This window comes from Takifugu rubripes, chromosome 1 (genome assembly GCF_901000725.2).
Source record: "Takifugu rubripes chromosome 1, fTakRub1.2, whole genome shotgun sequence".
NCBI lineage: Eukaryota > Metazoa > Chordata > Actinopteri > Tetraodontiformes > Tetraodontidae > Takifugu > Takifugu rubripes.
The window spans coordinates 8,726,185-8,743,003 of NC_042285.1; the positions used below are offsets into that span (position 1 = coordinate 8,726,185).

The 16,819-nt window shown below is 40.1% G+C and overlaps 1 protein-coding gene across 2 annotated transcripts in view; it reads left to right on the plus strand.

Moving 5' to 3' along the window:
* The first annotated feature begins 228 nt into the window (after positions 1-228).
* Positions 229-16,819, plus strand: part of LOC777993 (myosin-16) — a 35,092-nt gene continuing 18,501 nt past the window's right edge. The window contains exons 1-4 of one of the 2 annotated variants that reach the window (XM_029835990.1): positions 229-405; positions 12,302-12,529; positions 14,901-15,005; positions 16,491-16,636. In XM_029835990.1, the coding sequence (XP_029691850.1) occupies positions 322-405; positions 12,302-12,529; positions 14,901-15,005; positions 16,491-16,636 (563 nt within the window). In that variant the 5' untranslated portion in view covers positions 229-321. Of the gene's footprint in view, positions 406-10,516; positions 10,954-12,301; positions 12,530-14,900; positions 15,006-16,490; positions 16,637-16,819 lie in introns of those variants that run through there. The other variant, XM_003961555.3, reaches the window with a different exon arrangement.

The window sequence follows — 16,819 nt, forward strand, 5'->3', positions numbered from 1 at the left end:
ATCAGTGTGTGTGTGTGTGTGTGTGTATCTATGCGTGTGTGTGTGAGAGAGAGAGACAGAGAGAGACAGAGAGAGAGAGAGAGATAAAGTGGGGTCTGTTCAAGCTTGTTCATGTTTTCTTTTTGCATGTCAACTCCCCTCCCTCCTTCTAGGGTCAGGTAGCAAGCAGAACACACTCTCGCAGACACTTGTGCACCACACACACACACACACACACACACACACACACGCACGCACACACACACACACACACACACACTCCTCTACAAACCTGTCTCATTTTGTCTCTAGAGTCTTCTCGGGTGAAGACAGCATGTGAGGATGGAGAAGAGAGTATGTGTGATCCAGACTGACTTCCACCAGTACAGGCCCACCATCGCTCTACACAGCAGACCCCTGGCACTTGTAAGAACGCTCGCAACCTCTCACAATTCTTCTGTCTTGCCTGTGCTGTGCTGTCCTGCTTTCCCTGATTGTTGAATGTGTTCTTTGCATGTCCCTGAGTGCAGGTCCTTTTCTCTCTGGCCTCAGAGTTGCTTTTCCCCCAGTAGAGAGCGCTAGTGTGTCTCAGAGTTCTGCATGTGTTGTTTGAAGTCATATCGTATAGATGGATATGTTGAATTTCTGGCTTTTATGGATACACAGAAATAATTTTGCTCTTGGAGACATTTGTTATAAATCCGATAACTTCATTTTAGAAATATGGCTGCAAATAATTATAAATAATTGTAAGTGAAAGAGACTGAAAGGTTTATGAAACAAATTTGCTCTAAGTGTTCTGATCAAAAGTTAAGAGCAAAATCTTGACTTCCTTCATCTAGTTCAAAAGACAGCAAAGGATCCTATATATCACCTATAGTACATGATATGTACAACTTTATTTAAATTGATCTGGATGAAAATCATTTAATTGCAATGATTGTTTTAAACAATTATTATAATTCAAGTTTTCTACTGTACTTTTTTTTAAAACAGTGTTTATAGATGGTTGAATCATACAGTTCATTAAAGTAAAATTTGTGATTACCGGTAATCCATGAGTTACATCAATTCCATCAAGATTTCAATCACATTTGCAGTGGAAAGCTGGAAATATTAAACCAGTCGCAGCAAAACATCAGTGCCAGTTAATGTTTAAGATAGATACTTGCACACCTGCACAGACACACATTACTAGACAGCACTCAGTAAAGTGTGTACTAACTTTTATTCCCTGATAAATGGCTTATGTGTTTTGGGGACATCATAACCTTGCTTTATATGGCAACATCTTATCCACACGTGGCGTGTAACAGGAAAAAGGTTTGCTGCAGAGACACAAAAATGTTTCAACGCGATGCTAATATTTAAGAAGTATTTCATCTCAGTCCAATATCTAATGACAAACTGATGTATGTCTTCCTGCTGTAACTTATCGGACAGTGACATGCAAATGTTGGACTGCTGCTTCTTTGCTATAAACCCTGAAGGCTCTCTCAGTAGTAGTTATCTTGTCTCTGTACATTGATACCGGCGCACACATGCAGCACACACAGTCACATAGCTTTCTACAGAAAAAAAATACATCAAAAGCCGGGTACATTTCTCCTTTGATGATGTGTTGAATGTGGGCCATTATCGCACTCGCACACAAGTGTTTTCAGGGGTCAGGTACAAGACTTTGAAAAGCTTTTTTTTGTGTTGCACATGAATCGTGCTAAATTGAAGGGAATCCACAGATAACAATGGTCAAAAGCTACACAGGGATGGCCAATGTTGTGGGTTCATGTGAAGAATTTCAATCAACCCCGTTGGCACTGTAACCTACCCTTATTATGTCCGCAGTGCAATTACCTGACAACAATCATGTCATTGATATGATTTATAAGCTGCTGTTATTGTACCTGACCTGCAGCTGCTCGACCACATGAGCACATGTAAACTGTGAGGCGCTTCGGTGATCAAAGGCTGACTGTTCTCCCCTCCATGACCTGCATTCAGAGTTCAGCCAGAGGCTGTGGTTCATTCCGCAGTCCACTCACCAGGGTGCAGTTGGCATGTTAGAACATGGAGTTTGTACTGAATGGCACAAGTGGTGCCCATCTATTTATATACTCGTGTGTACAGCTCAAATCCGTATGGAATATTTAGTAACATCTTGAGCTGACTTTTTATTTGATGTCCAAGCAACACTGTATCACGGATGTATTTCTCAATATGCGACTGTCGATTCTTCCGCTATCACGCTCATGTGAAACGTCATTTATCCCTGCACAAGTACTATTCCAATTCTAAGTTCACAAGCTTCCAAGTATGCTCCAAACTTTCAGAGGTGTACTTGCTCAGGCCATGTCTTAAAGTAGGTATAGGATTTGACTTATGTGGACAGATAGGTAGGCATTGAGGTATCTCGCAATGGATAGCACCTCAGCCATTGGGAGTAGCAGCAATGGTGGAAAGTAAGTACAAATATCCAGAAGATGGTGCCTTTGGAAAGGCGAGTGAGCATTTAGTCCTTGATATCAAATGTAAAAAAAAAAAGGTGATCATTTACTAGTGAGCTGCAGAAACTCATGTTAAATTATGTCAAAGACAAGTTAACTATTGAATCATGAATAAGGTCTCTAGTTTTTAATATGCACTAGTCCACTAATGCAACTTCAAATGGGTGTACTAGTCAACTCGAACATATATTACTTTTATGTGAACATGTTGGCCTTCACTAGTGTAGTAGTGAACATTTCAGGCTTCACTAGTGAACTCGTAACATACAATTGCATGTAATTTATGATTGACTGGTTAACATGCCAGAGTTTTAGCAGCTCACCAGTGAACTAGTGTTTTTTTCATGTGATATCCAGAAGACATAATGAATTCTCACTCAGCTTTCTATACTGTGTATTGAGAAACAGCAAGAGAGTGTAACCGTATTACTCGCTATTATCTGTCAGTCAGTGCTGGGGTTGTAGTCTGGCAGTGTTCCACCTGTTTAGAACTGTTTCATATGCTAATGTTGGAAATGTAAATCAGGGCTGAGGCTGAGCTTTTGTAAGTATGATCTGTCAGAACCCCCTCCCTACACAAGCATACACAAATCTTGTAGAGTTCCACTCAAAAATGTGCTCTTTATTTAAAAATCAACATTACATATGCACATGGAAGTGTATATATTGATTAATAGAGCAACAAATACAGAAAATGTGACCATGGGCCTCCCCCTCCAACCCTCTTCAATACATTCAGCCCCCCCAACCACAAACGTAAGAAATATCATTAAACAGCACACAACCTGCCCATATTCAACCTTTATTTTGACCCCTTAGAAATGACAGATTTAGTCTGGACTCTGTGGACTTCAGAATCAATAGGCTTTATAATATGTGAGTGAATTTTCCTGACATTACTTTTAACAGTCTAGGATAAATGAGTTACAAAGCTCTTTTTCAGTTTTTGAAGATTTTCTACATTCAATTTAAAATGTTAGTAAATGGGAGAAAACACCTGAATTGTCAGCGCAGACATCACATGCTAATATGGAAAACATCAGACGAAAACCTACAAAAACAGGCTCTAGGGGCGGGGATCTTTTTATATATTAGGTAAAAACGAATGTCCAAATTGAGTGATAAGGTATGCAATATAAAAGATTACTATTTTATGTATTGCTTTGTAATTTAATAATACAATAATTATTGTGATTTCTTTAAAAAAAATCAAGCTTAAGTTTGGTGCCACCCACCAGGTAATTACTCTGCCTTCTGTCGCTCATCTCCGTTATACACAGCAGCGAGTCACAACAACTTGCACAACAGAAAAGATGCAAAGCTGGTACATCTTAATAAAAACAAGCTTTGCTGGCTGTAAATTGGGTGGAACATTTTGGGAGATGTCCCAGGTCTGTCTGTTTCGCTCAGCAGGTTTGGTCAGACACTCATTTCAGAATCTCGTGTCAAAGCAGGAGTGTTGTGCTCGCAGCCTCCATTCATCATACAGCAAAGAATGGCAACAGAGGGAGCGTTTAATTTTCTTCATGCTCCACAATAGGACCCGGCTTAGGAAGCTGAGCCCCGCGATCACGCTAAAGGTGAACCATTGATGTGTTCTGTGAATCCTCCCCTGCTTTTCTTGGCAGGCTCCTGCAGAATGATGCAACAGTAAATCCTGCACTGACAGGCAGATATATTGTATGTTTGAAGTAACTGCAGGCGAAGGAAGTTCAGGTGTGTCAAGAGACGGATTCTCATGATGTGTAACAGACACACATGCACACAAACACACACACACACACACGCACGCATGCAAACAGACACATCTCAAATCTTATGTGGACAACTTGGCAATTACAATCGTGCGCTTCAGAAAGAGGTCAGCATATTTTCCTGTCTAATTTCCCGTCTGACAATCTGTACAGTTTAAACCTGACAAACGGTACCATTTTGTCAGGTTTAAGAGCAAAACTCGCGGCTGACAGTTGAGATTTAATGACAGCTCTTTTCCGAATTTTGCAGCTCTCAAGCAGCAACAGGTTTATCTGTTGCATGTGAATCTCTTCCACACCTGTTTTCCCAAAGATGGAACCTATTTTGCTGCTTGGCTTTGAAATTAAAACCTTTACAAACTTTTACAAGATAAATAAAGAAAGGCTAATTGTATTAATTATATCAACTGCTCTGCAAAATTCCATTTCAATTAAATCCCAAATTGATGTGCTGATAAAAGATGACTAATACATGCATCTGATACTAGAAACATCCCCACGTGTTTAATTATGCTGCCCATGCCACCTGCTGTGCCTGCTTACGTCCTGTCATTGTTGTCTGGCCATCTTGGTATGAGTGAAGCCCATCAATCTAACAATTTTGACTTAGGCAATGACACAATGTCAGAATGTGTCATTGTTGCAAATAACTCAAGTGTAACATGTATAAATAACTGTGAAGACGACCGCTACCAAAAGCTCACAATAAGATTATTTGAGTGTGTTCCTGTTTTGTACACTGTCATCAAAAATAATTGGTGGTTATCAGAAAAGTGATGGATTTATATACTTTCTGTATTTACTTCACTTTCATAGCAATTTGTTTTTCTTTAAATAAACATATTCACTGGTTGGCATAGTAGAATAGTCAGAGAATTATAAGGTATTTTCATTCTGAGGAAAAGTTGAGCATAAATCTCTGCCCTGCTGTGAACAGATCTGTTTACAGATCATTACAGTGTTTACCCCAGTCTTTTAGGCCTTTGACAGATGTCTGTTTAGCCTGTGAGTCTGTTCCTTGTGAGCCTGGCCACTCACATACTAACAGAACCTTTACATTACTGTCTGCCTCTGATAAGCTAAACACTGCTGGCAGAACTTTCCCTTGATCTTTGGCCCGTGTCAGCCAGACCTGATCACCACATTGCACTGAGTGCTTACAATTCCCAGTGTTTGTTGCAGCAGTGTTTGTTTTAACTGGCTTAATTTGCCACACTGGTGGAGCCAACTCCACAAAGGTCTTGAGAGCTGGTATCTGATCCTTTTTTGAGGAGATCCTTGTCTGTCTGTCCTGCATCGTGCTGACTCAGGCTCAGAAAAGAGCCCCTGCAGAAAGGATGTGAGCTAACAATGTTTACACCTGGAAAATATCCTTTTATGTTGAGTCACACCAAATTCTGCCCTCTTCAGATGCTGAAAGGCTATTTTAGCATCAGAACAAAACATGGAATGATACCGCTTCAGAATTTGAAAGACTGCAATCCAAGAATCTTCCCTATTTTGTGGGCAAAATCTTACTGCAAGGTTATTTTATATGAGTGACTATTTATTCAGTGCTCTAATGCTTTTAATATATTTTTAACACATTAGTTCAATCATTTATGTTAGCAGCATGACTAAGAGTGTTAGAAAGGTAGGAATTGGACCAGTTCCAAACCTACAGTGAATTTCTTCTGACTATCGAGTTTAGATCAAGTTTTGAGAATGTTGAGAGAAAGCTTGCTTTTACTGCATGAGGACCTAATTTACTAGGATTTCATAAGCAAGATATGCAGACTAACACAGATTGTTGCCCTCAAAGGCTCAAGATAATGATCAGGATCTGGCTTTATGGCCTATATATGGACCTTTTACAGACTATTCAGAAACGCAGATGAAAATTTGTCCATGAGGGTGGATGATGGGACTGGACCACAGTGAATGAATGTGCGTGCGTGCATGCGTGTGCGTGTGTGTGTGTGTCTGTGTGTGTACCGGTATGTGTCTTTTGGACAGGGTCCCCAGCTGTTGCAGCATCACACTTGATCACAACAGGCAGGGATGAAGGAGAGAAAGGAGCTGACAAGGAAAAGGGTCAGATCTGCTGTACAGTAAGTCTGCTGCTCTGCATCAGTCCCTTTGAAAGACATTCCTCCGTTTAAATTTCTACTTATTATGGGATTTTCAACTACTCCGGGTGGATGGAATTAATTGGATAATGATATGTTAGCAAAAGGATAGCGATGCAGCCACTGAGGTGTTCACTCTGCCCTTTCTACTGTGTTTTACTGCTGTATGCAAATTTTTCCAAGTGCACAGCTTCATGAGAGCAACAGCAGCAGCAGATGCCCTTTGTAGGGTCATTATAGCATGTAAAGGTTTGCCTCACAACTACAGCTATTTTTGTTTGTTTTGTTTGTTTTGGATTGTTTGTTGTTTGGTTAGCCAAAAGAAGAGCAGTTGTAGATTTAGAGAGAGTTGTGATGTTTCCCTGAAGAGTTACGGGGGTTGGCCGACATCAGGTACTCAGAAATCTAGTCCAGAGCAGAGACCACTGAGATGTGAGGACATTGTACTGGGATGCATCCTGATGTCTCAAAGCATGTTTCCTCAAAATTCCAACGTGGAAGGCAACATTGTGGCAGACCCACTTTCATTTTCCTAGAAAAACCTTGAAAATTACCTTGCTAGCAGACACCCTAACTTGATCCCTGATAACAGATATGTTGAAACCTGCACATTCCAAAGCCTAACCAGTGTTATATTATAAACAAACCTTATGATTGTTGTAATGACGAGGAGGATTTATTGTGTGAGTTGAGTTGTGCTGACAGTTACTGGGAAAAGTGCTCCAGGAATTCATCACTGTTCAACGGAGCCATTTGGCATTATGAGTGTGCTCCCTGTTAAATTAGATAAATACTTTGAAGTGATATCTCAGTGGGAGAAAATTGTGACAGTATAGAAGCAAAATATACTTTTTGTATTTTAGTCAATTGTTATTTTTTGTTAAGCATCAAATATTCTCTATATTGTCCTCATAATTCTCTTCATGTTGTTTTACCACCAGTATTCTTCCTTCTTATATGTCAGTTTTTGCAAATAACTGTCATATCTGTACTAATGTTCATGGTTGTGGACATGAGCACATGCACTCTCCACATAGAATTTAGACAGACCCCTGAGAATCAAACCCAGAACAATCCTGCATTGAGAGTGATGCCTCCTGGATGTGAATCCACCATATGTGATGTTAAAGCTGAAAGCAAGGGGCAAAACATCTTTTTTACAAAATGTATAGTAGTTTGTTACCATGGTTACAAAATGTTGAGAGCTGTTTTGTTGTCTCAAGTCAGATGTCCATCATGTCCATGTCATGTGATCTGCTGTTTTGAGGCAAATTAATCTATTGCATTAACAAGTCTGTTTATTAGAAGGAGAAACTGTTATTAGTATATGTTTGAATTGTTAGCTTAAAAGGTTTTTATTCTCATTTCTGCTTAGATTAGCCAACCATAAATCTCTCTAGAGAAGACAGATCAGCCAGCATAATTCATAGCTTGGAGCAGTCAGAAACATGACCCCTGCTTTTTAGTACTGCTGAGACTTTTCCAGTAGGGGTGGGTTTCTCTTACTTCAGTATCATTTACTGAGGCTGGAGGAATATTTCACACACTATGCAAAAGAGTTACAATATAGAGTCAATGCTTAATCGAACCTGAATGTACTTTCTGTCTAACATCAACCCTACATTGATAGATTTGATTTTTTTTCTTTGTATTGTCGCCATAAAAATTGTATTTAACTATCATGATCCAATCCAGCTGTAAAAACATCTGTTGTTTTGTTGCAGTTTTTAGCTCTCTGGTTCATGAGAAGGAGGCTGATTCTCTTAGCACTACCCCCAATCATTGCTTTGTCACGCTTCAGAGCTATATTTCATAGTTTCATTTCAAAACAATATAAGGAATTTCTCAACATACATGCAGTTTGTAATTGATGGATTTTAGATTGGCTACCGTCCCACATGGACATCAGGGGAGAGAACTGGCCGACAGGAATCAAGATATTTCTCGATAAATGTTACAAATGATCTCTTTTTCCACTTTCAATCAAGGATCTTTGTAAAAATGTCAGTTTAAGTTCTGGCATTAGCTGCTCAAGGCGTTTTTATAAATATGCATGTATATACAGTATAAATATGCTGGCAATTGGATGTTAGACATTCAAAATAGGGTCTGGATATTTCAGGTTTTTTAGGTAAAGCCAACCAATGTACACCAGCCTTTCTCTATCTGAGCCTGTCATGGCATAGTGCTAGTCTGGCCCTGGAGTCACATTACACTGACTACATTGACTAAATGCCTTGAATTCATAGGGCAACTCAATAAATGTGAGAGGTAACCTCTGGGACATCTCCAGTCACCTGGGTTTACCAATGCAGTCATCACATTGTGCAAAGTGCTGAAAACAGGTCACTCCCTCAATCCACCCGATGCCCCAGATGTCGAAGCCATCTATACCCATCTAGATGGATAATAGATCATTGTCAAAATATTTATGAAGTTTCCACCCATCAATGCAACTACTATACATTTGAATGCTTGACCTAAACGTGGACTTTGACCCCAACTCTTCAACACGGACAAAAAGGAAAGAACAGCTCATCGCATGCTTTCAACTTTGGTGAAAACCATCTCCTTAAGAGAGAAAAGTTCACTGTTTACCCCTCAATTACAGCTAATGGCAAATAAATGTGGTGGGTTTCTGCAGAGCTGCCCAGTCGCCCCAGTTCTGCATGTGGAAAATCTTTCAATCTGAAAAGGTTCTGAAGCTTCTGGGGCCCAAAGCAAAGTTGTTCAGCAAAAGTCTGAGAGGGAGATGGATGAGGTGGCGAGCAAAGAAGCACGCACGGGTAAGAGAGGCTGAGGGATCTAATGCAAACTTAATGCGCAAAGGCTGAGAAAAGGAAGCACTGAGAGATCTGTGAACAAATTGGTCGGCAGATAACTGTTAAGCCCGGTTTGTTGAGGCCAAGAAATTATGCAGAGCCTGTCAGCTTGACTGCACAGGAAATATGACACTAGCTACGGCTAACATTCAGCTAAAGCCTTTGCTGTGTTTGCAGTGGGTTTTTATGTCAAGAAAGAGGTTTTTTTTCTAACATTGTTTGTTTTCTGGTTTTTATGTTTTCAACCATGATGGCAGCTTCTATATTTGTTTGCAGACCAGGATGTTAAAAGCTACAGCTTTGGCATTATAGAATGATGAACCTCTTGCTTCTTTTGCAGAAGGTAAATGATAGAATTGGACAATAAAGGTGGAAGATATGCTTGCTGGCCCAAGGTTAGGCTGTTAGAGGGACTTGTCAATCACAGAGGTGATAAACAGATTTTCAAAGCTGTCAGATTGCCATCTTGTGAGGATTTGCTTTTCCATTGCCTTTCCTTGGGTGCCCTAACTGGCTGCATTCAGCCAGATGTTCAATTTTAATCGCAGGCAACAGTGTGTCATTAGTAACATGTAATAACAGTTACAGACAAATGAAAACTAGACATCACGCACAGTTTTATTCTAAACGGAACCATAGGCTACAAAATTAACATGATGCTGTTGTGCAGTGTGGTACGAAGGCATTAAAATAACTTTGCTAAAGCTAAACAGCCAGTACAGTCTTTCACACAACAGCAAAGATTTTCCTATTCAAATGTACTTATATTCCAGTTTTTGCTGGAGCTGAATACTTGCAGTAGTTGTGGTCTAGTATGAAGCCAGACTAATTTAGCATGATGTACAATCATTGTGCAGGTTATTATTAATGGTCATAGGCCTGTGTTTGCTCTTTCAAACCTTTTTTTTTTCCTGCTCTGAGACTCATCTTTCATCCTGGCTTGTTGATGTTGATGCTAGATAAGCTAATGCTTGGTCTAGTCTTTGTGGATCTCTGGGGCTTCATTCATGATCTGAACCACAATATACCCTGTTGTTCTGCTTTAGCTGAATGCCTCAGCATTGTGGGGTGGACCATGTGGGCGCACAAAGCATTTATGCCAATTATAAAGTCTGCAGGAAGAAAGGACACTTTGACGCTGGAATACCACCCTTGTTTTCTTGTCATTTTTGTGGCATGGATTTGATGATAACGCTGCATCTGGGCCAAAAAGCCTTTTTCATAACCTGACATCCTATACCATCCATTGGCCTTGTGGGACACCTTTGGATCCCCTGCGGTAGCCACCTGTTTCTGCAGGAGGAGGAGACAACAGCCAGGAAAGGAAGCAGGCTGTAGCAGAAAAAGACACATTCGAACTATGCTGGAAGCATCAACCTGCACGCAGAAGGAGATGAGACTGCATACAGAGAAGGTTTTTACCACTGAGGACTATATTGTGGATTAAGAAGAGGGTCAAAGCAAGATTGCAAAGAAATATTGCTCTGATATGACTGAGGAGAAGGCTCACAGGCGTTTTTGCTGAGGAAATGCTGATTTTCTAGGACTCGCAACCAGAGCAACTTTGTGCCAAGCCAACAAAGTCAAATATTTACTCTTTAGTCACGCAGTAGACGGCCGAAACGAACAGTCAGTGGGCTTGATGATGTCTTTGAGGTACCATCACTGTCCGTCCGATGACTGCAAGGAAGTTGCTGGAAACCTCGCAGATCCTGGACCAGAGCTGGAATGTGAGGAACTGGACTGGGATAGCTACAGCACCACACTGGAAAACAGATTAGCAGCTGTGGGTAACTTCTGCTGGTTTGTAGAACGTCATTTCTGCTACTTACTGTATTCTCAAACTTCAGAGGATGAGACCTCATTTTAGACAGAAATGAAGAGAGTCACTTCTAATCTCCAAACAATGGTGAGCTCCTCCTCTTCAAATCAGTGATTTGGATTGGACAACGAGTTTTAGATTCTGCTTTTGTGCTTAGTAGTTTCAGTATTTCTTGTTCAAAACAATCCTTTTATACAAATATAGTCTGTATGTGTTTTCATCCATCATTCTAGCATTGAAGATGCAAGTTATGAAGGCAGAGATGGTGCGAGGTGGGCAGTGAACTCACCCTCGGGACTTTTATGGAAGTATATGCAGATGGAAATGTGGTCACTGATCTTTTCAGATGCCCAGCTATTTGGGTGTGCTATTAGCTCCTTCCAGATGCCTTGCCCATGATGCCAGGCCCATAAGAAAGTAATAATAAGCAGAACGTGCTGCCACAATCGGGTCTTTTCAGTCCTGTTATGGGTGGCTGTAGAGAGAGTTTGTGTTTGGTAAATCAGGTCAAGTAAGTGCTGCATGTTGCCGTGTCACCATTTAGGTCCGTTATATTAAGACAACAGCAAAAGGGTTTCTCTGAGTTGAGGGAGGATTAGTTTCATCTTGTGCCACAACCTGCGGTGAGATCTTCACACGAGCTGACTGTCTCTCTTCCCGTTGAGATTACTCCTCTGCACTCTAATTGTTACTTCATCCTTCTGCATGTCTCTTTTCTTTTCTTCATTTCTGCTTTTTTTATTCTCATCCTTTTGGCAGCATTTGCCTTTATTGAATATTTGAATGTTGAATGCGTCTGTTGTATCAGTAAAATATTTGTAAGAGGAGAAATGAGCAGAGCGTTTTTATCCACTGCTTCTTGGCTCCTGGTGTATATTATATTATATTATATTATATTATATTATATTATATTATATTATATTATATTATATTATATTATATTATATTATATTATATTATATTATACATTCACATTAGGTAAAATAACATCTGTTAACTGTGGCATAAAAATTCTATTGTGACTTACTGTTTTTCAAACCACTTGCCAAGGCATAAAATAATACAACAATTAAGCTACTGTTATTTTTAGTAGTCCAATGAAAATGTTCCCATTGTTACCCGGGGTTAAGTTTTGGTTACCCAACAACAAACAAGCAAAAAAATAAATTGAAACTCCAACAGGCTAATTCAACCTGGAGGGAAGTAATAAAGAGAGTGGATTAACATGCCACCTCACAAATGTATATATATTTTTTAAAAAACCACGTAATTCTCTGGGTTTCATTAGACATCTCTGTTTGCTGACCTCCAGGAACAGGAGGGCTCCCAGGGGACTGTGCATCACTGTGTCCAGCTGGAGAAGGCCCGGCGTGAGCTGGAGCATCAGCTGCTGAACCTGTCGGACCGTCTGCAGGAGGAGGAGGCCTGTTCAGCCCAGCTGGCCCTCCACAAAGACAAGCTGGAGGCTGAGTGCGGCAGCCTCAGGAGAGACCTGGACCAGCTGGAGAGCGCTCTGACTGTCGCTGCACGAGCCAGACAGGTAGATTAGTATGATGGGAAATCTTTTTCAGCCATTTTGGTCGATGTACTGGCATTGTTTGACTGCAATTGCAACAAAAAATTAAAAGGTGTTTTGTAGTATTAATAGCTTGATTTGATTACTTTTGATAATGAACACACATTCAGTACAGTATGACTTTTTAGCTGAACTCTCATAAATCAAGTACGGTATGTCAACACTTCATTTAGAACAGAGAGACCATAATTGCTCGTCAGAAAATAGAAATTCAACAGATCCTGTCATTTTCTCATTGTACTGCAGGCACACGTTGAGCTAATTTATTACTTTAATTATAGGTTCCCATGTACAGCTGCTGCCTTCAAGCAATGTTTAGTTCATTTTAAGGAATTTACACGTAAACATCCTGAAGAAAGACTTTATAGTATCAAGCCAAGTTAGACATTTGCCCATTTGGGATTAGATTTAATCTCTTCCTTTAGGTTTAATCCAAATGCTTTTGGCATTTGATTGCATTTAAATTGTGTTTTTAATTATAAATGTGCCCTGGCAATAAGAACCCAAAGAAAAACGAGACAAAGGATCCGTTTACCCTGACTTCAGGCTCCTGCTCTCATGCCAGGACTAAGGTAGGGGACTGTCAGTGAACTAAAACATTCATACATTATCTATTTGGCTCTTTGCTAACAGGAAACTAAACAACCCTCACCAAGCAGAGACACAAGCAAGTGTTCTGTTTCAATGGACCAAGGGCAATAAGTTATTTAGATTCTGCTTCTATCCACTCAAACCAGCTCTGTGTGTCCAAGGTGTGTCAGTTTGGACTCGGCCCATTTAGCCTATGAGCCATTATAAACCGGTTTCTTGTGTATCTACCCTGCTGTTATCCTGTTGTTCCCAAAAAAGAAGTCAAAACCCAAGGTGAACTCATAGCTGGCCAAACCACCATCAGAATATGAAAAAAGTGGGGGGAAAAATGCCAAGAATGATTCTGCAGACACATTTGTATCAAGTGGAAAATATTAGAATTGGCTTCTCTGTATGAAACTGTATATTTGGCAACATCTGCTTGATCTACGTGCAAAAATGTAAGTTGAGGATGGTGTTGAAGCTTTGCAAGCAACAGCTGGACGTGGCTGGGCTGGAGCGCTGGATGCTCCTCTGTTTGTAATTCCATGATGCATCTCATTGTTGAGTTTGTTCTGGGGTGAAGTGATCCCTATGGTAGTTTGCAGGAAGGCCACATTTATCATGAAAGTGGCAGATGCTCTCAAGACAACAAACCTGCTCCAAAAAGCCAGAATTTAGATTTGCCACCCCCCTGAATGACCTTTTTTTATGGCACAGTATTTGAATTTTTCCCTAATTTTACCTTGAGGCTCTGCAAATATATGAAACACTTATAGAGAAATCATTGATTTCTTATTTGCTTGATTTGTGAAGGTCTGAACAGAGCTAAAGTTGGAGAGATGGGTGATGACCATTGAGTGTATCAGATGTTTAAGTAGCTTTTTTACACAATACATCCAGGTGAGCCAAATCATTTTCAGATTTTCCAACTGACTTTCTCTCAGCTCACACAAAGAAGACAATGTTGCATTTTACTGCTTTTTCGGGAATGTTGCACGAACGTACAGATCTACCAGTCCAGCAAGTGATGATAAAAAGGGTGTTTTCAGCAGCGCATGGCTTATTCTAGTCTCTGCAAACTGCAAAAACAAAACAAAAATCAACTAAATAGCAAATAGCGGTCACTGTGTTCAGAAGCTTTATGTTTAGTTGAACTAATTGTCCAACATGAGAGAAATATTGTGAGAGAAGAGTGAGAAAACCATGACTAGAACAAGACCTGACCTGTTTAACAGCAAACTTGACAAAAATGACACAGCCATGTCTAGAATTTGTGCTATGCTGTCATAACAGTCATTATAAGCATGTGATCAAAAATGAGTTAAAAGTGAGAGCAGAAATAAACTCAGCTCTGATCTGGGTTATAAAAATTAAAAAAAAAACATTACCTGCAACATTAAGATAAATCATTTTTATCATTAAATGGCACCCATCAGCTGTTCACACGTCAGCTCCGTAACTGTAAACTGTCACAGTTATGCCTGCAGTACAGGAGACAGGATGTCAAAGGTGAATGCAAGAGAGGGACACATAAAATGATGACAGCTGTTTCAGTTGTGACAGGAGATGACGGTCTCACAGAGTCAATGCTGAATAAGAGTGTGTGGACTGACAAAGGCCGCATGATCGCAAGCTAGCAATGGCAGTGTGCCAAAGAGGAAAACATTAATAAAGAGAGCAAGACATGTTTTAAGTTGGTTTGGTACATGGAACTCATCACTTGTTGAGTTTTGTTTACGGCCCCCTCGGCGTCTGTTTCCAGTCCTCAGACAGGGAGGTGAGGAGGCTATCAGAACAGCTCTCTCAGAGGGACGAAGTGCTGCAGAAGCTCGAGCAGGAGAGGGAACATCTGGAGCAGCTCGGCCAGGTGAGGCACACTGAGAGCATGTGTTTCATGAATAAGCACAGGCCTAGACTCTATTCACTGAGGTCCTCACCTTCGCTTTAACCCGTGTCCTCTCACATCCTCAGATGCTCTATTAAACACACAAGTGAACAATAAATGCAAGGTCGCAGATTAAGCCCCTTCCACACAATGGCATATAGTGAGTTAAATGCACTTAGTCTATCAAAAGATATTTAGTACAACAAGAGGAATAAAGCCAGATGTTCGAAATTTGTGATTTATTATTAAATCTGGGATTAACTGAAAACACAAGTTAAAACTGGACTGAAGCAAATCAGCTGATGGGTTACATATGAAGGTAATACTCTAATCTACCCCGGAACCATGGATTATAATAAAATGTGATCTAAGTTTAAGATTCATATCATGCTCATTAGAATCTGTTAAACTACTTTTTGGACAGACTATCATGCTGATTAGTTTTGTTTGATGAATAAAGCAATTGTTACAACATTCCTGTCCAGTTTGGTGCAACATATCAACACTTCACTCGCTGTCTGACTTAAAACGGACGTCAGGTTTAGATAAATAGAAACATATGGCCTGTGGACCAGCCAGGAGTGACATTCGTGATAAATGTGCTCCATTTGACTTTGAAAAGCAAAGATTTTTTTTTTTTTTTTTTTTTGCTTCGTACTCTCCCTGGCAGCTATAAAATGTCCTTCTGGCTAATTCTTCACAGATGGTTTGACCTTCGATAGTAGTCTCAATTTTGCACCCGGCGCCATCATCTTCCTACAGTGGTGGTGCATGCGGGCAAGTCACAGGTTGAATTTGCAAGGAACAAGTTAGGTTAAGATGAGTAGGTTTCATAGATCCGTAGGCGGTAATGTCACCCACTTTCAGTTGGACACCTCCTGTCTGTTAGAGCATTAAAGCAGCAGACACGTGTTCACATATGCAGCCTTTAGCTTGTCTTAAGAAGCAAGCTAGCTAGCTGCTGTTGTTGATTTGTCTCACATAATAGGCTTTTCCACTGGGGAATTGTGCAACAAAGGCTCAAGTGTTCCATATACGACTTGATTAAATAAAAAAACTCAAAATTAAGCTTCAGCAAACAAATTACGGCAACTCTGCATTTTTTATACAGTATAAATGATTAATTCTAAACAGAAAGTTGTTAAAAATTACATGATTATGGAATTCTATTCAGTGACAATTTAAAATTTTCACACAAGGTATAAAGTTGTTTTAAATGATTTTTTAAAAAAAGTAGTACAAATCACCACTCACATGTTGTATTCATTTATATCTATGAACTATTATTATGACACTGCTATGAGCAATGGAAACTTTTTTTTTTACCTAATAGCAACCTTGTTAGCCAATAGGCATTGGCAACTGTGGTGCATGTAATTGTAATGCATAAAATTGTCACAAGTGATAAATTGAAGCAGTGGAAAACTACCAAAAAGTTGCCCTTGCTGCTCTGCTGGTTGTGTTCAGCTGGAATACCTGCTGGATCAGGAGCGCCGTCAGCGCGGCGGGCTGGAAAATAGCAGGAGGAAACTGGAGGTCGACCTTATATCTGTGCCAACGAGTCTGTGGGAGATGGAGAAGAACAAGAGTGGTCTGGAGGAACTCATCAAAAGGTCAAACACACACGCTTCAAAGTTCGTAACAATAGAAACCATCCCAAGTATCACTCAGTCAGCTAATTTACCTCATTTTTAGGAGTCTGGTTGGTTTCCTGGCAACCTCTCAAGGGGAGTGTTTCTGCCTACATTTAAAGTGTATAATATGCTTAGCATAAGCTATTTTGAGAAGTATTTATA